The sequence below is a fragment of the Lepisosteus platostomus genome, chromosome 6, assembly GCF_059453375.1.
Source record: "Lepisosteus platostomus isolate fLepPlt1 chromosome 6, fLepPlt1.hap1, whole genome shotgun sequence".
In the NCBI taxonomy this organism is placed as follows: Eukaryota; Metazoa; Chordata; class Actinopteri; order Semionotiformes; family Lepisosteidae; genus Lepisosteus; species Lepisosteus platostomus.
This window is the reverse complement of record NC_142616.1, coordinates 67,247,866-67,267,586: the sequence shown is the minus strand read 5'-3', so window position 1 is coordinate 67,267,586 and position 19,721 is coordinate 67,247,866. Positions and strand designations below refer to the sequence as shown.

Genomic DNA, 19,721 nt, shown 5'->3' with positions numbered 1-19,721 from the left:
CAAGTCGGGACGCGTTCTCCGCTGAGGGGTGGTTTCTGGCCCGGGACCCTGCTGGGGGATGGTCACGGGCGTCGGGGGGCTCTGAGTCCAGCTGCTGGGGCGGACATACAGACCCACACCTGGCCGCCCCTTCAGCCTGCCTGTGCGGGACGGTACAGCAGCCCCTGTTTCGGATCAGGGTGTGGGAGGGGCCTTGGCGAGCGCAGTGGCCTTTCGGTTGCAGGACATTGCATTAATTGCATTAATTGGTTCAATTAAGAAGCCGAGACCTCCTGAGACGAGACCCTGTACCTGTGGCTCAGGAATCCCTCCTGGCTCTCTCACGCGCCCGTCAGTCAGGCTGGTGCTGCCAGCTCTATGCCTTAAGATTCGTTTCGATGAAAAACCGTCCTCTTGCTCCACAGCCGCTGACAGTCGGAAGCTCACAGGGAGCTGGGAAGCCCCGCTGTGCCTGTCCCAGAGGATGGGCTCGGAAAAGCTTTCCCAGAGCTCAGGATTGCCCGGGGCGTGCCGGGGTCAGTGACAGGAAAGTGCTTCCGCAGGAGTGAGTGAGTTAATGTTCCGGCCGGGCCCATGTCGGCAGATCTGCGGGACTCTCCTGCGTTCGTAAAGCGCTGCCTCTCCGGGGAGGGGTCCGCGGCGGCGCCGGCCCACCCTCTCCGGCTGCGGGCGCACCGACGCACCGCAGTCCGCGCGAGCCTTGCGAAGGGTGTTGCGCCGCGCGGGGAAGGATCGCAGATGTTGCTGTTTTTCCTTGTGGTGTTTATCCCTGGAAAACAGGCCTGCGTCATTATTGCACACAGATGTGCACCGCTTACGGAAGCGCTGGCTCTCCGAGCGCCAGCACGGGAGGGATAATTAGCTAGCAATCTCTCGGAGGGGAAGAGCCATCGTGGTGCTCTGTTTTTCTGCCCCCCGGCCTGGTGAGAGGGGGGCTGTGCAGGTCAGACTGGGGCTCAGCTCGGGCTGCCTGAAGGGAAGCTGCCACTTGATTGACAGCTGACAGGTTCATGGTCCTGTGGCTCTACTATGCACTGAGTCTATTGTCATGAAGGTGTCCCACAGAAACCATCACGACAGTTCTAATTTCTCCTGGGTTTCAGCACGTTCTTACCTGTATGATTTCCTGCGCTCTGCTGTGCATGTGTACAGCAGCATCTCGTTCCCACTAATGCCCTGTGAACCTTTGTAGTGAAATTAGAAATGGACCTGTAGGTTTGCACAGACAGTGGAGTAGAAAAAGAATGTTTTCTTCCATGTAGGAAATCGAGCAAATCTTGCATTTTCACCTGAGTTTACATTCGAGCAGCCGGGGAAATTTCTTCAGTGAACTGCTGTGCTTGGAAACAAGGACTGCGTTCTCCGGTGTTGTTGTTGTGGACGGGACAGGGCCAGCTGGCAGAAGGCTGCGTGTGTTAATATTTGCTTCGGGATGTCGTACGAACACCCTGCTGCTTGAGCCGGAGCTCTGTAACACTTCTGGCACCCAGAAGGGGAATGTTTACTGTCTGACACTCTGGATCCAGCCCCGTGCTCGTGCTCAGCTGCGTCCTACAAGCAGCACACAAGTGCTGTTAGCTCCTCGGCGAACAGACCCAAGAGGAGGAGCTGCAGAGCTCGCAGAGCTTTCAATCCTCCGAACCACCTGAAGATGGAGAATCGCACACCTGGGGATCCCTTCCCTTTGGGGACGACCTCTTTGAATGGCCTGATGGACTTCCTGCGGTTCTACAGGGGCGGCACTGAGGCCTGGCAGTGCCACACAGACAGCTGCTCTGGGAATGGGATCAGCCCTGGGCTCCAGGACGCGCTGCTCCGGCCTGTCCGCTGACTCCTGCAGCCTGGGGTCGTGGGTCACGAGGTCAGCCTTTGATGCGACCCACGGGGGCAGGGCGGGGGGCGCTCGCTCATTAAGCTCAGTGTTTTTGCAGCGCAGAGTAAACAGGAAAGGCAATATCCGCTGCTGCACCCCCGGCCCCTCTCGCTCGAGTCAGCACCCAGACTCCCACGGCACAGCGAGAGCACAGCTCCCTTCTTCCTCTTCTCCCACGCGGTGCCGACGCAGTCTGTGCGTGTGCTGGTCCGGACCTCCTCCAGGGGACCTCCAGAGCAGGCAGGGCGGAAGGCTGGGCTGGATCACAGGGCACAGCTATCACCTGATGGCACTGAGACCCAACAGAAGCCAGCAGGTCTTAAATCATGTGAAACATTTGCAGTGTGAACACCAGAAGCATTACGCGCGAGAGCAGGCTTGTTTAATTGCTAGCAGTTAATTACAGTGGTCTCATCCAACTGTTGCTTAAAAGAAGCCAAAGGACCAGCTTTGACAACATGGCTGGTTAGCGCGTTCCAGACTCCCACCACCCTTGGCGTAAAGGAGCGAAACTGTTCTCGGTTTTAAAAGCCAGTTCTGCTTGGTTTCCGCTTGTGTCCCCGTGGGTGTGGGTCTGAAGGGAAACTGATCTTCCGTTACCCCGTGCGGCGTGATCTGAGCAGCGCCTCCCGTGTCAGCAGGGCTGTGCTGGGGCCCCGGGGGACCCTGCGGGACAGGCCTGTCGCCAGCTGGGCCTCCAGACAGGCGTTCACAGCCCCAGAGCCGGCCGCCCAGGCCCCCGCGCTCCTGCTGCAGCCTCAGATCTGCGGATGTCGGGGCCCAGAGCGCCAGCGAGTCAGTTCCCTGTGAAGGATGGCTTCCTACTGTCTTTTGTGTCTCGCGGAGCTTACCGCTCCAGCAGAAACCCCCCCCGCAGCCAGCTCTGGGAGCTCCCTGAGCTGGGGGGGGAGACTGCGGAGAGCGAGAGAGCAGGTGTTGGGCTTCCAGGGAGAGGCTCCCCAGCCTGCCCGCAGGAACGCGCGACTTCATCATCGTGATGCGAACTCAGGCGTAGCGCAGCCCCAGTTTCACCCTGCGACCGGCAGGCCTGGAATCGATCTCGGGAAGGGGGCCGCGGCGGGGGACGGCGCTGGCGGCTCACACCCTCGCGGTCTGGCGCGGGGCAGAGCCCCTTGCAAGCTGAGCTCTGTCATCCTGAGGGTGTTCTCCGCGGACACGCCCGGGGCTGTGTGCAAAGGAAATCATTTTTTCTCTGATGCATAAACATCTGCAAAAGCAGGAGGGACGGCAGGGAGATGACTCAGTGCAGGGCGAGCGCCTGGCTTGTTTCTGGAATGGAAGCAGTTTTATTTTTCTGTCGAGCGTGCCAGCGGTCTGAGCACAGAAAAACAGCGCTCTGTCTGCGCCCGCAGAATCGCTGCCTTTTTTCCATGCTTTGGCTCTGCATTCACTTGGCTTGGCCATAGTTTGCCTTCTTGTGCTTTTCTATCCCGTATATATATACATTGTAGACCCTCTGTGCAAAGAAATGCCTGCTGTTATCAGCACCTCCACATAGTTGCCACCTGTGTCCTCAGGTCTGTTTCTCACTCTTGGCTCTGAAGAGGTCTGCTGGGTTCCTCAGGGCCTTGGGGGAAATTCCCTTGTAGTTTTTTCTGTTCAACACTAAAGAGATTCGGTTCCTTCTCTCCCTTCTTACCCCGATCAGGGGTGGGAGGGAGCACGGATGCAGACCTGGGGGGCAGGGGTGAGGCCTGTGAGCTGTTGCCCAAGCAAGGTGGCGTGAAATCGGACAGGCAGGTCACCAGGTGACAAGGGAAGCACTGACACGCTGGAGAATTTCTATTTCTGTCCAGTGCAAAATCTTCGCTGTGCGTTTGCTAGGGGCACCAACACTGCAGAGAAAAAGTCGAGTTTTGCAGAACAAGACATCCCTGGGGCAGAAAGCTGTGACCCTTCCTCCATTAAAGTGCTCAGCAGGCTCTGCTGTGGTGCTCAGGCTTGGCGTGGGGAGAGATGCGAGAGAGCAGCAGGGCTTGGCAGCACAAGTGTGCCGCTTAGAGGCTGGTCCGGGTCAGCAGCTCCCAGGGTCCGGATTATTTCCTTTGCAGGAAGACCACAGAAGTTTTATTCAGCGGTCAGCATCGCTGCCTCGCAGCGCCGGGGCCCTGGGTTCGATTCCAGGGCTGGGGTGCTGTCTGTGTGGAGCTTGCATGTCGTCCCCATGTTCGCGTGGGCTTCCTCCAGGCGCTCCAGTTGCCTTCCACAGTCTGGAGGGGAGGGGAAGTTGTGTGTGTCCTGTGCAGGACTGTTGCTGGTTGGGATGGGCTCTGGGTCCAGGCTGCTGTGAGGCCTTTCAGAACAGCGTGAGACCTGGTCAGCCTCCACAGCCTTCACTGCGCTCTGTGAGGCTGTAGGTGAGACACGGAGGGATACAGAAAGCTCTTCAGCACTTTCTCTGTATTAATGTACCTTGAGGAAGGTGATCTGGTCAATTTTACGAATTTGTATGGCTAAAGCCAGCAGCCATATCACCCTGCAACTCCCAGCTGGCAGCCCACTGAAGCCAAGCAGTGTGAGCCTGGTCAGTACCTGGAGGGGAGACCTCTAAAAACTAAGGTTGCTGCTGGAAGAGGTGTTAGTGGGGCCAGCAGGGGGTGCTCACCCTGCGGCTCATGTGGGTCCTAATGCCCCAGTATAGTGACGGGGACACTGTACTGTAAACAGGCGCCGTCCTTTGGATGAGACGTAAAACTGAGGTCCTGACTCTCTGTGGTCATTAAAAATCCCAGGGCGTTTCTCGAAAAGAGAAGGGGATTTATCAATCATGGCCTCCTACTAATCCCCCTCTCTGAACTGGCTTCATCACTCTGCTCTCCTCCCCACTGAGAGCTGGTGTGTGGGGAGCGTTCTGGCGCACTATGGCTGCTGTCGCATCATGCAGGTGGGGCTGCACACTGGTGGGGAGTCCCCATTACCTGTAAAGCGCTTTGAGTGGAGTGTCCAGAAAAGCGCTATATAAGTGTAAGCAATTATTAATTATTATTATTATTAAAGCGCTGATCCAGAGAGGCTTACTATTATTCTTATAATTTCTTACACTTATATAGCACTTTTCTGGACACTCCACTCAAAGAGCTTTACAGGTAATGGGGATCCCCTCCACCCCCACCATTCTGTATCCATTCATACATTTGTATCCATTCATACATTTGGGTATTTTCCTGGAGGAACAGTAGGTTTGAACCCCCACCCTTCTGCTTACAAGTCCAGAGCCCAGACCGCTGCCCCCGCTGGTGGTTTCAGTACTGGCCTTGTGTGTGAGCTTCTATGCCAGACCCGGATCACTGCTGCTGCAGCCAGGGAGCTGGAGAAAGGGACTATTTTGGTGGCATTTGGTGGGGCTGGCTGGGCGGCCTGTGTCCCAGCCTCTGCAGCCCGGAGACAGACACGCCCGCGAGGCAGCTGGAGCTGGACACCGCGGTTTTCCGGTCGGATTAGAAGGGACAGCCTGTGGCTTCTGTGAGTCAGCCGGAAAAGAAGCTGACAAGGGAATTTCTTATTTTGAGGGAGACGGCGATCTTCACTTTTTTCTGGTGTGTGTGTGCGTGTGTGCGTGCGCGGGGGGGGGTTCTGTCAAAGAAAAAAGTGACCGTTGATATTCTCTCCATCCTGCACCTGTAGGTGCTTTGGTCTACCGCCCCACGCTGGCCACTTGCAGTATTGCCCGTACGTGGTCGGTGTGCCTTATCCGTGTGCTGTTCGTGTGCCTTGTGTTCTCCGCTGTGTCAGCTCCTTGTCAACCGTGCTGTCCTGATGGGTGCCTGTCTCGCTGCCCCCTGCAGAGCTGGTGAGGAAGGGCAGGGTGCTGTCCCTGCCCCTGCGCGCGGGCGACCTGCACTCCATCCTGCTGGACGAGGACGGGCGCCGCCTCTACGCCGCCATCAAGGACCACCTGGTCACCACCAGCCTGGACAACATCACCCACGGGGTCCGCAAGGTGAGGGAGGGGCGGCGGGGCCGCGCCCAGCTGGGGGGGCTCGTGTGTGAGTGTGAGTGTGCGTGTGTGAGTGTGCGTGTGCGTGTGTGTGAGTGTGAGTGTGTGAGTGTGTGAGTGTGAGTGTGAGTGTGAGTGTGAGTGCGAGTGTGAGTGTGTGAGTGTGTGAGTGTGTGAGTGTGTGCGAGTGTGAGTGTGCGTGTGCGTGTGCGAGTGCGAGTGTGTGAGTGTGAGTGTGTGAGTGTGAGTGTGAGTGTGAGTGTGAGTGTGTGAGTGTGTGAGTGTGTGAGTGTGCGAGTGTGCGAGTGTGAGTGTGCGAGTGTGCGAGTGTGCGAGTGTGCGAGTGTGAGTGTGTGGGTGTGAGTGTGAGTGTGAGTGTGAGTGTGAGTGTGTGTGTGAGTGTGAGTGTGAGTGTGTGAGTGTGCGAGTGTGAGTGTGCGAGTGTGAGTGTGAGTGTGAGTGTGTGCCGTTAGCACACCCTGTCCTGCTGACGGGCTCGCAGCAGATCCGGGGGGCGGGCAGCAGGAACGAAGGAGCACTGTGAGCCCATCTGGCTGCAATCTGTCGTCTCGTCAGGTGGGTGCGTGAGCTGTGGCATGACATGAGCGCAGCGGTGGTCCCGGGGGGCAGGCAGAGGTGTTTCTAGAAGCTCTTGTCTGCTGGCGGACAGCTGCCCCTCTGCCCGGTGGACGACTCCTCGGCCCGCGGTGTGAGGGAGGAGGGGCCCGCAGGGAAGGGGCAGATTCCAGATAACCTCTCCCGCCCACGTCGGGGAGCTCAAATTGGGCCCAAATGGCTGCTCGTTAGCGGGGTAATCGCTGGCCTGCACCGCTCCAGGGAGGGCCCAGCCGGCCCCTCTGCCCCCCTCCATCGTCCTGCCTCTGGCTTCCCTGTAGCGCCCCCAGGAGGGCCAGGAGGCAGCTCCACCCCAGCGGCTGACAGAGTTAAGTCCGTGCGACAGGCTCCTCCACAGCCCGCCGCAGGGCTGCGGCTATTCCTGGGCTCCGCCGCTGCGCCAGACTGCCGCTGTCTTTAATTACAGAGCCCAGTCGGCCATCTGCAGCCCAGCGCCACTCTCCGCCCCTGCAGTGTCGCACTGCCGGAACCGGAGCAGCCGGCCGGGGCTGTCTCCCGTCTGCCCCCAGGGATCAGGGCTGCCATTCCAGAGGCGCTCCAGCTGGGATAGAGAGAGTTTCCTGCTTGCGCCGTGTTGCCTTTGTGATCCGTCTGTCGGCCCCTGGGTGCGTCTGTCTGCCCCGCTCCTCTCTCCCTGCCCACAGCTGACCGCTGCAGTAGCTCAGGGAGGGTCCGTGCTGGAGCCCCCTGCCTCCTGGCCCCTCTCCCCCTCTCCCTGACTCCCCACGGACCCGCAGCCAGGAGCCACAGGGACCCACTCTCTGTGGGGTATCCCCAGTCCTACCCCCCAGTGTGTGGGGGGCCGTAATCCTCTCTCTAGGTGTCTGTCCCAGGCTCTCTCACCTACTGTCACGCCTCTGGCACCCCCACATGTCTGCCCAGCTCAAAGGGCAGGGGCCCCCCTGCAGGGGGAGAAGCTCGTTGCCCTTCAGCAGACTCATGACCTGCAGCCCCCATGATGTCGCAGAAGAGACATTGAGAGAGTCAGCTTTAGAACACAAGGATAGTTACTGCAGAGACCTCATCCTGCCGTGTCTTGAAAGAAGCCAGGGCTTCAATAACATGGCCCCGCGGTTTGTTCCACACTCCTACCACCCTTTGTGTAAAGACGTCTTCAGGGCTCTTCCACATACTTTCCACTTGAATCCTCTCGCGTCCTTTCTCCCATCGGCGATACCGCCGTGAATGTAGCGCACCTGTGGGTGTTTAAAAATAGTTAAAAATCACTCTCCTGAACAAGCCCCATGCAAGCAAGCTTGGAGATCTGCCCCAGGGAAAGGGGTATTTTAACACCCTGCTCCCTGCTGGCTGCTGGGAGACCTGGGAACAGCAACAATAGGGAAGAGAAGATCCCAAGAATACCATCCCTCAGAGGGAGTCTGTGCCCCCCACACCCAGGAATGTTTTCCTGAAGCCTCTCACTGAGTGGGCCTGTGGTCTGGGTCAGGGCTCTGGCCCGGGCCGCTGGGGGAGGAGCCTGGGTAAGTCACCCAGCCCACAGTCGGGCCACAGGCGGACCACAGCCAGCTCCGGCTGTCCCGCCCCGCAGACAGGGAGGAGAGGGACTGGGAGAGGTGTGAGCAGAGCCCATCGCCGCGCAGTGTTCGCAGGAGGAACTGGAGCCCGGAGGCTCCTGTGTCTTCTAACGGGCCGCTGAAGTATGGGGCCTGTCTCCTCGGCCCACGCAGGCACCTGCCTGGAGTTTCTGGCTCTGTGTGAGCGCAACTCCTCACTCCTCACGAACAGAAACCACACCATCACCTGCAATTTCGCGCGAGACCGCACGCTGATCGTAAGCCGTCTGCCGGTCTCTCGTCTGCTCCGCGGCCTGTCTGCCTCCTCGGTCACCCAGAATGCCTGCTCTGGTTTGTATGGAGGTCTGTGCTGTCTGTCTGTCCACCTGACGCCCGTGTGTCTGTGTCGCAGCTGTACTGGCCGGCCAGCCCTGACCGGATCGAGGAGTGCGAGATGGCCGGGAAGGACCGTGAGGTGAGAGAGCCCTCAGAGACCACTTCTCTCTTCTCAAGCTGGCTGTTCACATCGCCCAGGGGGCGTCTGATCCTGCGCTCGCTGGGAGGGAGCAAGAGGCCGTGAAGGTGCACGTTTCCACGGCTGCAGGATAGGAATTTTAATTCGCTCGGAATAATAACAGCCAGGAAGGAAGCGAGCTGAGAGGTGTATTGAGTGTTTATTGAGTGTTTGAGAAGCCTCCTGGCCAGAGGACGAGGAGGCTGGGACCCCTTGCAGAGCGAGGGGTGATCCAGGGGCAGCTGCAGGGGGGAGATGGGGTGCAGGAGGGGTGCAAAAAGAAGTATCTGAGGGAGAGATGTCCAGTATTTAGGACAGGAAATGACGTCGGGAGTGGTTGGGAATTACTGACAGCCGAGCCGGACTGAACTGGGCTGTTGTCATCCCTCCTGAACGTTTGTTACAAACTCCACAAGGGAGCTGAGCTGGGCACCCCTTGGTGCTCCTGTAGTGCACTTCGCCAGCCACTTCCCTGCAGTCCAGCCGGCTTGGCCTGGCGCAGGCCGCGGTTTTCATGCAGGGGCGCGCGGGCGGCTCCTCTCCGCGGGACACGTCAGGCTGAGCCATCAGCCCGTGTGTGACTGCCCTGACCCCTGCAGGGGGCGCTGTGCTGAGGTTCTGTCCTTCTCCCTGGCAGCTGGACTGCGCCAACTTCCTGAGAGTGCTGCACCCCTATAACCACACCCACCTGTACGCCTGCGGGACCGGCGCCTTCCACCCGCGCTGTGCCTTCATCCCCACCGCGCTCTTCCTCAGGGTAAGCCCGCGCCGCTGTGCACGCCCGTGGTTTCACAGGGCCCTGCACGCTGCCACCCTCCTGAGCACACGGGAGAGGACATGATGATGCTTGATTGGAAACGTACAGAGTTCAATGTTTCTGAGAATGGTTCTCACCCCCAGGGTGCATTGCTCACAGTACCCACACTGCCCGCAGTCCCAGCAATGTCCACAGTGTCCGCAGTGCCCAGCAGTACCCACACTGCCCGCAGTCCCAGCAATGTCCACAGTGCCCAGCAGTACCCACACTGCCCACAGTCCCAGCAATGTCCACAGTGTCCGCAGTGCCCAGCAGTACCCACACTGCCCACAGTCCCAGCAATGTCCACAGTGCCCAGGAGTACCCACACTGCCCACAGTCCCAGCAATGTCCACAGTGTCCGCAGGGCCCAGCAGTACCCACACTGCCCACAGTCCCAGCAATGTCCACAGTGTCCGCAGTGCCCAGCAGTACCCACACTGCCCACAGTCCCAGCAATGTCCACAGTGTCCGCAGTGCCCAGCAGTACCCACACTGCCCACAGTCCCAGCAATGTCCACAGTGCCCAGCAGTACCCACACTGCCCACAGTCCCAGCAATGTCCACAGTGCCCAGCAGTACCCACACTGCCCACAGTCCCAGCAATGTCCACAGTGTCCGCAGTGCCCAGCAGTACCCACACTGCCCACAGTCCCAGCAATGTCCACAGTGTCCGCAGGGCCCAGCAGTACCCACACTGCCCACAGTCCCAGCAATGTCCACAGTGTCCGCAGTGCCCAGCAGTACCCACACTGCCCACAGTCCCAGCAATGTCCACAGTGCCCAGCAGTACCCACACTGCCCACAGTCCCAGCAATGTCCACAGTGTCCGCAGTGCCCAGCAGTACCCACACTGCCCACAGTCCCAGCAATGTCCACAGTGTCCGCAGTGCCCAGCAGTACCCACACTGCCCACAGTCCCAGCAATGTCCACAGTGCCCAGCAGTACCCACACTGCCCACAGTCCCAGCAATGTCCACAGTGCCCAGGAGTACCCACACTGCCCACAGTCCCAGCAATGTCCACAGTGTCCGCAGGGCCCAGCAGTACCCACACTGCCCACAGTCCCAGCAATGTCCACAGTGTCCGCAGTGCCCAGCAGTACCCACACTGCCCACAGTCCCAGCAATGTCCACAGTGTCCGCAGTGCCCAGCAGTACCCACACTGCCCACAGTCCCAGCAATGTCCACAGTGCCCAGCAGTACCCACACTGCCCACAGTCCCAGCAATGTCCACAGTGTCCGCAGTGCCCAGCAGTACCCACACTGCCCACAGGCCCTCCAATGCCCACAGTGCCCAGCAGTACCCACACTGCCCACAGTCCCAGCAATGTCCACAGTGTCCGCAGTGCCCAGCAGTACCCACACTGCCCACAGTCCCAGCAATGTCCACAGTGTCCGCAGTGCCCAGCAGTACCCACACTGCCCACAGGCCCTCCAATGCCCACAGTGCCCAGCAGTACCCACACTGCCCACAGTGCCCAGACTGCCCACAGTGTCCTCAGTGCCCAGCAGTACCCACACTGCCCACAGTGCCCAGACTGCCCACAGTGTCCTCAGTGCCCAGCAGTACCCACACTGCCCACAGTGCCCAGACTGCCCACAGTGTCCTCAGTGCCCAGCAGTACCCACTGTGCCCATTCTGCCCCCTCAGCCCCAGCTCTCCCTGCTCCCCGGCCCTGCTTGCTGTTAAGGGCGGCCGAGCAGTGGCTGGTACAGGCACTGGCACCACTTGGCCCTGTGCCCGGTCCTGGAGGGGGCACTGGGGGCGACATGCTCAGCTCTCTGTGAGAAAGGTCAGAGTGTGCGGCGCTCTGGATCGGGCTCGGCCTTTCTTCCCATGCTGCCTTGCTGCTGGCCCACCGATGTATCCCAGAGGGCACTTCAGTGTGGGTCACCATGACAGCGTCACCGCCAGGCCACTCGCTCCACTGTCTCCTGAGTTTCTCGCCTGCTGGCGCAGAGGCTTGTGGGCCGTGTTGCTGGCACGGCGCAGGGGTGCGCAGCTGGTGTGCTGGGGGGGGGGGGGCTGGCGCCAGCGCTAATCCGCTCAGCGCGGCGGAAGGCCACTTTCACGCAAGGCGACTCACGCTGGCGCCCGTTGATACAGCAGGGCGTGTTACTGAGAGACGTGCCTGGCTCAGGGGAACGACAGGAGAACCCACCCGGGATTTGAACCCGCGACCCCCGGGGTGTGAAGCCGGAGCCCCTAACCACAGCTGCAGAAACAGCAGGGGGGGGTTCTGCCCAGGCGCGACAGCCCCTGTGCATCCGTGGCTGGCAGGCTGGTAGAGGTGTCGTAGTCTTGGTCTTAAAGGGCCCAACAGCACCGTCACCATGAGCGCAGGATCTCATCGCACCGCTCCTGTCCGGCCCCTTGAATCTGTCCCGTGGGGCTGTCTCTGTACCTGTGTCACACACAGTTGTGGGTGATACTGGGGGGAGGGGGGGCCCGAGATCCCACCGCGTGTCTGTGAGAAGATGTACTGGGAAGGCTGGTGCTGGTGGCCGTCTGAGCCGGGAGCCCTAATCCCTCTGTGCTTTCCCACAGCCTGGAGGATTAGCCTCTCAGCGCGTTGTTAGTAAGTGGAAATTAATCTCATTTGTCGCAGTGAGAATCCATTTATGGAAATAAGGTTTCCCTCCCCATGCCTTATTAATTTACACACGATCGTGAAGGCTGCCCAGCTCCTGTGGCTGCTGCGGGCTGGTTTCTGTGCGCAACTTCTTTGCTTCTCTGTGTAAGCGAGGGACTCGGCTCCGGCTCGTGTTGCTGGGTGCTGCACAGCGTCACGCTGTCCCTGGCTGAGCCACGGTGCTCTTGTTTGCTGTAGAAGTCCGGGCCGCTCGTCTGCCAGGACAGAGACGCGCAGCTGTCCCCTGTCAGACAGCTGAGCTGGTTCGGTCATGGCTCTGCAGGGTGAGGGAGGGAGGGATAACGGAGGAGGCCTGCAGTCACGCGATCCAGACGATTTAAACCCACTGCAGGCAGCTCTTCCCCTGCAGGGTCTTCACAGACCGGCCTCTTCGCCCAGGCCAGGCCTGAGTCAGTTTCGCAGCAGCTCATGGAGCTTGCCCATGTGCAGCACAGGCAAACGCACTGCACACACAAACACACACACACACACACTCTTGCACGCACACATACACTGACACACACTCACACACGAGCATGCACACACGTGCACGCAGACATTCATGCATATACACACTCACACACACACACACACACACACACACACTCACGCTCACAAACACATGAGTGTGCACATTCAAATCACACACACTCACATATACACACACTCACACACATTCATGCACACAGGCTCAGTTTCTCCTCCTCCCTTTGTGCGAGGCGCTATATCACTCTGATAGTTCCTGTAACGCCACAGGACCAGGCCAACCCAGACACCTGCTGTGTGCTCTTCCCTGGGCCATCTGAGCAACCGTGAGAAACTGCTCCCCAGCAGGCACTGCAGGATAAGGCCCAGAGCGGCTCTGTCCGCTCACCTGGAAGGGGCCCGCCCTGGACGGGCCTCGAGCCCTGGACGGACCTGGCCTCGAGCGCGCTCCCAGTCTGTCTGGGATGACATCACCGTCAGCACGCTGGGGATCTGCGGCTCACAGTGTAACTGAAGGGACAGATAAAAGAGAAATACTGTAAGTGACAGGACAACGCGGGCAGAAAATATTAAATATCTCCAGTTGTGTAACTGATACGGCAGTATAAACCCATCTGTTAGCGATCAAACATGACCTCATGAAGCAGACATCAGGAGAGCCTGAAACTGAATCTGCTCTCCCCTCTCCGCACTGTCCTCCCCGTATTGAGTCATCAGCAGGCCTGGACCACACAGATCTGTCGGCCAAGCGCCGTTCCCATCTGTGACATTTCGGGGGTTTCTTTGAAACTCCCTTCGTGTCTTATGTCTGGTTTCCTTTTACTCGGATCCAGTCCCCGAAGCCGGATCGTGGCTGTCTGGGGGATTCTGGAATAAACACAAAGCACATCTGCCTTTGATACCCCTCCCCCCCGCTCCCAGGCAGGCCTCCCCGAGCCAGATCTGACTGAACGCGCTGGCGTCCTCAAACGGGTCAGAAGTACAGGAATTCAGCCCCAGTCTCTCTCCGATCGGGCTTGGACATCACCCGAGCCGAGCCGAGCCGAGCCGGTGTTCTGTGCGCAGGACCACAGTTCTTGAACAGAGCGGACCCAGGACCGGGAGAGCCCCCGGTGCAGCTCAGTCCCGGCCCCTGTGTGACTCCGCCCGCTTGTTCGCCCCTCTGGAACCATCCACTCACCTGTCCGTCTGTCCCGCAGGGCGATCGGCTGGTCCTGCTGCCCGGGCAGACGGAGTGCGGGAAGGGCAAGTGTCCGTACGACCCCCACCAGAGGACGGCCACGGCCATCATTGGTGAGTGCAAGTGTGTGTGTGCGCGCGTGTGAGTGTGTGCATACGTGGTTTGTGTGTGTGTGCATGTTCATGCGTGTATGGATGTGCGTGTGAGTACGTGTGTGCATGTGTCTGTATGTGTGCTTGTATGTGAGTGTGTGTGTGTGTATGCACGAGTGTGTGTGTGTGTGTGTGTGTGCGTGTGTGATGCTGAGTATCTGGTTTAACACTCTAGCTCCTGCAGATGCCGTCTGTACCCCTGGCTGCAGCAGGATTCCTCTTTCCATTTCATTTCTTTTGGCCAGAAAATGTTTTTTCCAGCAGGATGGGCTGCCTCTCAATCAGTCATGGCCTGGGCTGGCAGGAGAGCTTCCCTTCTTTTTTCAAGACCTGTTGGAGTGTAGCTGTAACCCCTGACTGCGTTTGGGAACACGGGCCCGTGACCTGCTGGGCAGCTGAGGCTGCCTGTGGCCTGTTCTGTCTGTCGGGCGCTGAAGTGGGCAGGCAGACCCTGCACACAGCTTGTAAACCAGTTTGCGGCACGTTTTCTTCTGAATTGGTGCCACCTCCTCTCAGGAGTGGCAGACAGCACAGCCCATCACAAGCCAGTGCTTCAGGCAGAAGAGCATCTTAATGCAGTCGAACAGGTGACAGGATGCAGTCGGTAATGCAATACTGTGATAGACATCCCGGCAAGACCGGTACTGAGCTACAGACACCTGTAGCTGGAGGGGAGGATGTGATCTGAGACACTGAGCTGCGTGTACACCTGGTACAGTTCACAGGGGATGTTCGCTGCAGGCTTACAGCGGAGCTCCAGAGGTGTCAAATTTATACACTCAGCCTGTGGCCTTGCCACTCCGCTCCATTCCGGAGTTTTGCAACAGTCAGCTCCTTGATTGCTTAATTGGATGACAGCGGGCTCGACGAGTCAATCAATGAGCTGGTTAGCCCAGAGAGCTGCAGCGGAACGGACTGTAGGGGCCACAGGTTGGTGAACCTTGACGCGCGGGCTACATGCCTGGCAGAGGAGGGGGCTCTGGACCGATCGCTGATCTGCAGGGCAGAGGAATCGATCGTTTACCTTTGGCTGTCCAAAGTCTCACTGCAACAGAAGACCCGGATCTTTCTCGCAATTGTCCATGTTTTCCTGGAGACACACCGGAGCTCTCCCCCAACTCCCCCCCCCCCAGCAGCAGAGAGGAGGCAGCTCCTGGCAGCGGGGGCACACTTCTCCCCCGGGGGGGGTCCGGGCAGCGAGCCGGGCTCCAGCAGGGCTGGCGTCAGTGAGTGGGGGGCCGGCACACAGCCGGTGGGCTCCTCTGCTCCGGCGCTGCCTTGTAACGAGAGACAGTAAAATGCGTTTTGTTTTAATTCTCACTTCCATAAATGAATGAACGTGTGGTTTCCTCTCCATGAGTGGAGAGGAAAAGAGCTCGACGGGATGATTTGCTCAGGCTCCTGGCGGGAGGGGGGTAAGGATCTAACCTTAGCCCTCCTGGAGCGTGTTGGCGCTGGTACCCATGAGCCTGGTACTTCGGAATCACGCCTGCCTCTCCGCTCTGTCACCTGTGGCCTGCGGCCCGCCGTCTCTCCGCCAGCGCTCGGCAGGGCCTTAGCGACGATGTCATGTTCTCATTCCTCATTCCTCGGCCAATGTCTGATCTCTCCGTCTGCGAGAAGGGGTTTTCCACATTGGCGCGCAGTCCAAGACACGGAGCTTCAAAGGCATCACAATGAATTCCACTCCGCACACCATGTGACTCTTTAATAGGGCAGGAATAAAATCAGAGTCTGTTCCAGCGCCGCATAATGGGGATCTGTTTTGAATGTTTCTCTGGACGGGCGTGCGTCTGTTTTCCTGGGGAGTTACTGGCGTGGAGCGGCTGCAGCCTGCGTCTGCTGGAGTCTCTGTTTCAGGGTGTGGGGGAGGTGAGGACGTGGCCGCCCGCCAGCGTTACAGCTTCACTGATTCAGAGTCCCTGCTGAAATAAACTCACTGCCGGGGCAGATACATCTTTACAGGACCCGGAGCGTTCCGAAAGGACACCTGCAAAAATACTGCAGCTATCCAGTTTTCCCTCAGGTGTACCTATCCTGACAACACTTTATTGATTCAAGATATTATTATTATTATTATTATTATTATTATTATTATTATTAATGACTTTTGGCTTGTGCTTTTTATCCAGAGCCGTTTAACATTGTTGCATAGGAAAAGCCTCATTAATGCAGTTCAGGCTCGTGGGGGAGCCTGAGCTTATCCCAGCAATCGATGGGCAGAAGGCATCCTGGAGGGGCCGCCAGTCCATTGCACACACTCACACCAGGGCCAGTTCTCTGAATTAACCCATGCGTGTCTTTGGACTCTGGATGGAAACAGAGCACCTGAACAAAACTCTTGTGAACTTGGGGAGAACATGCAGACTGAACCCAGGGCCCCAGCGCTGGGAGACAGTCATTCGAAATCTCCGCTCCACCATGCTGACCCAAATTTCAATTCCAACAACGTCTTTTGTAATAAGTAAGTTTTGGTAACTACACGATGCAGCACAAGAGTTACACGGGGTAGAAAGGAGTGAGATTCTTCTTGCGGCTCGTGAGCTTCTCCGGCGGACCTGTCCACGCTGCTGCAGGTGGGAGGCCCAGTTAGGGCGACCCCTGCAGGAAGGGGAGTGTCGGTGCAGCTGCGTGTGGCGTGATCCCCGAGCGCCGGATCCCTGGGAGCCCCCGGAGAGCCTGCAGGGCCCTACGCTGATGCTGTGGCCCCCCTGTGCTTGCAGATGGGGAGCTGTACGCCGGTATCTCCTCCGACTTCATGAGCCGGGACACGGCCTTCTTCCGGAGCCTGAGCAGCCGGCACGTGATCCGCACGGAGCAGTACGACTTCAAGTGGCTGCAGGGTGAGTGAGGCCGCCACCTGCTGGGTCAGACGCCAGGGCAGCCCCAGGGCTGGGGTTATTCCTGGGGTGTCCTCTCGGTGTGGTGGAGCAAGAGGGGGACCCCCCCCTCCCCCCCCCAGAGCTGCTGGAGGAGTGTCAGTGTGCCCCCGTGTCGCTGCCCTGTTCACGTAGGGCCAATGAACCCACAGCCCTCGCGAGTTTTCATTTCGGGCCACTTCCGAAACGCGGACTGCTCTCTACGCGGATCCCTCCCTCCCTCTGCGGTAACTGAGGAGAGTGTTTAAGTGTGAAAGAGAGAGGAGGCTGGAGGAAACTGGGTGGTCCCGCGACTGGAGCCCACACAGTGACAAATATTTACCTTACCGCCCCGCGCGTGTGCTCCAGCTCCTGCCTGGCACCCTGTGAGCGCCCCCTGCAGGTCACCCTGCTGCAACTGCACTGGGGTAGAGCAAGAGCCCCCCCCCTACACACACACACACACACACACACACACACACAGACAGTAAATTGTCCACTCAGGCTGGTTGAAAAGCACAGGGGGGCTGGCAGGGTGCTGCCTGGCCTGGCCTCCTCTCAGCCAATACCCAGCAGTACGAGTGTCCGTGGGCGTGTGGGCGTGTGGGCGTGGAAACCAAAACCCCGCTCTCAGTCTCCCCATCTTTCTTGTGGAACCTCAAAAAGCGAGACTTTTCTACAGCAACACACGTGGGGGAGGGAGAGAGATTGCAGGAGGCTCTTTTGATCTGCTTTTCCCGTGCTGTGAGTTGCATTGCCTCCTATCCCAGCGCTGCAGGGGTTAACGAGCTCCGGGAGCTCCTCCCGGTGACGTCCCGGGATGTTCTGGCAGGTGTTGTCCCCCCGGAGCCCGAGGGAGGAGACAGTTAGTCGAGCCTGAAGGCCGAACCTATAACGCACTCCAAGGCACCCCTCCACTGAAAACACAAGAGCAGCCGCCGTGACATCAATCGCGCAGACTAGTCAGCTAGTTCGGGAGTCCCCGAAGCCGGCAGGTTATAAATCTCAGTTTGGCTTTGTGAAATCAGGGGCGTGTGGTGTTGAGAAAAATGATGCACGTGGCCTACACGGGGAAGAGAAATCCCGAAAGTGCTTCAGGAAGAAGCCCAGGCCTGGTTGTCCCATAATAATCCGCTGGTCCGCACCCCCCTGCCCAGGCCCTCTGCGACCTGTCTTTCTGCCCCGCTCCTCACCCCCCTGCAGGGGCCCCCCCGTGTCCCGTGTTTCTGGCCAGCAGCTCTTTAACCCCAGTTTAACTCCCTGACTGCGACCTGCTGCCTTTTACAGCCTCATCTGTGAAACCCATTTCCTCGTCTTGTACACTCAGTGTGGGGGTGACGGAGGTCAGCAGCCAGGCAGCTGTAATCCGGTGGTCCATTCACAGCAGCACTGTCCATTTGGAGCGCACTTGAGTGAAAAAGCTGTATGTCTAAACCCCAAGTGTCCGATAACTCGTGCGTTTGAGAGGACGCAGGTGGAAGCTGGAAGTGGATTGAGCACCGGAGGCACTTCCTTACCCAAAGAGTGGTGGGGGCGTGGAACAAGCTGCCCCGCCCTGTTGTTGAAGCTGACACCCTGGAGCTCTCGGCCCGTGGTCTCGAGGCGAGCTCGAGGGGGGGGGTCGTCCCTAATCTTTCTTCTGTTCCTTCTCCCCCCCTCCTCAGACGCCAGGTTTGTGAAGGTGGCGTCCGTGTCCGAGAGTGGCAACCCGGAGGACGACAAGGTGTACGTGTTCTTCACGGAGCGCGCCCAGGAGGCGGAGGGCTCGGCGGGCTCGGCGGGGAAGGTTCTGTACTCGCGGGTGGCCCGGGTCTGCAAGGTACAGTGGCGCCCCCTGCCTTTCCTCGGCCTCCTCCCGGGCCCACTCTGCTCCCCGGGCCGGGCCGGGCGGGACAGGGCTGTCAGAGACGGGGGGGAGGGAACCGTCCCACACGGGGATCGGGTTGGGGGTTCATCCCGGCTCGGGGGAGGCCCGCCGTTTTCGGGTGAAAATCGGGTGTTGAGCTGGTTGGTACCGGGACCACAGGGGAAAAAAAAAAGTATTAAACTTTGGATGAAATCCTGTCGGGACGACCCTGCGGAGGAAGAGGAGGTGGCTGGAAAACCTGTCTGGGAGCAGACGGCTTTGAAGAGGGTTAATAAATAAATAAATAAATAAATAAATGAGAGAACAGGGTTAATAAAGAGAAGAGGGTTAATAAGAGAACAGGGTTAATAAAGAGAAGAGGGTTAATAAGAGAACAGGGTTAATAAAGAGAAGAGGGTTAATAAGAGAACAGGGTTAATAAGAGAACAGGGTTAATAAGAGAACAGGGTTAATACGTGACAGCTCCCTTTCTCTGCCGCCCCACCGCTTGCAGGCTAGAGAGGAAACACAGCTCTTCCCATAGCCCTGATCTCTGACCTTCCCGGGCAGCGCGCAGCCGATCGGAGCAGAGGCAGCTGCGCCTGCCGTTTTCCCAGCAGCGGGAACGTCAGTGGCGGCAGAGAATGCTCTGAAACGTTGCATTGCTCTTCTCTGTTCTTCGGGGAGGACTTCACCTTCACTTGGTCTTTTGTTGGTCTGTTAAATAGTGTATAGAACAACTGCAGCCGGGACTGTCCGGCCGTGTGGCCCCTCCTGGCCCTGACCTGCTGCTGCTCTGTGTTGCAGAACGACATCGGCGGCCAGCGCAGCCTGGTGAACAAGTGGAGCACCTTCCTGAAGGCCCGGCTGGTCTGCTCCGTCCCCGGCGCCGACGGCGTCCACACGCATTTCGACCTGCTGCGTGAGTCCCCGCACCCCTCTCCTCCGCCTTCCGCCGGCGTCCTTGTCAGGTTCGACCCGACCCGACCCGACCCGAGGCCCGTGAGCCTGGAGCAAGCTGCCCAGAGCTGCTGTTGAAGCTGAGGCCGGGTGTCTTCCAGGAAGGGGCCGGACGAGCTCAATTAGCATCAGACGAGCTGGTGGGGCGAATGACCTGCTCCCCAGTCTAACCGCTCGGGTGTTCCTGCGCTCTCCGCCGCTTGTAAACACTGCGCCATCGCTCCTCGGGGGCTGCTGGGCTCAGGGCTCAGGGCGCAGCGCCAGTCAGGGGCGCCTCTGTAGGCGGCTGGCGCTGTGGGTGTCCACAGTCCC

At 59.0% G+C, this 19,721-nt stretch overlaps 1 protein-coding gene across 2 annotated transcripts in view; it reads left to right on the top strand.

The window, feature by feature from the left end:
* Positions 1–19,721, top strand: part of sema3h (sema domain, immunoglobulin domain (Ig), short basic domain, secreted, (semaphorin) 3H) — a 39,548-nt gene that overhangs the window by 5,655 nt on the left and 14,172 nt on the right. For both annotated transcript variants that reach the window (XM_088637127.1, XM_088637126.1), the window contains exons 2-8: positions 5,680–5,834; positions 8,394–8,456; positions 9,133–9,252; positions 13,613–13,706; positions 16,469–16,588; positions 18,268–18,422; positions 19,257–19,371. In XM_088637127.1, the coding sequence (XP_088493253.1) occupies positions 5,680–5,834; positions 8,394–8,456; positions 9,133–9,252; positions 13,613–13,706; positions 16,469–16,588; positions 18,268–18,422; positions 19,257–19,371 (822 nt within the window). The remainder of the gene's footprint in view (positions 1–5,679; positions 5,835–8,393; positions 8,457–9,132; positions 9,253–13,612; positions 13,707–16,468; positions 16,589–18,267; positions 18,423–19,256; positions 19,372–19,721) is intronic.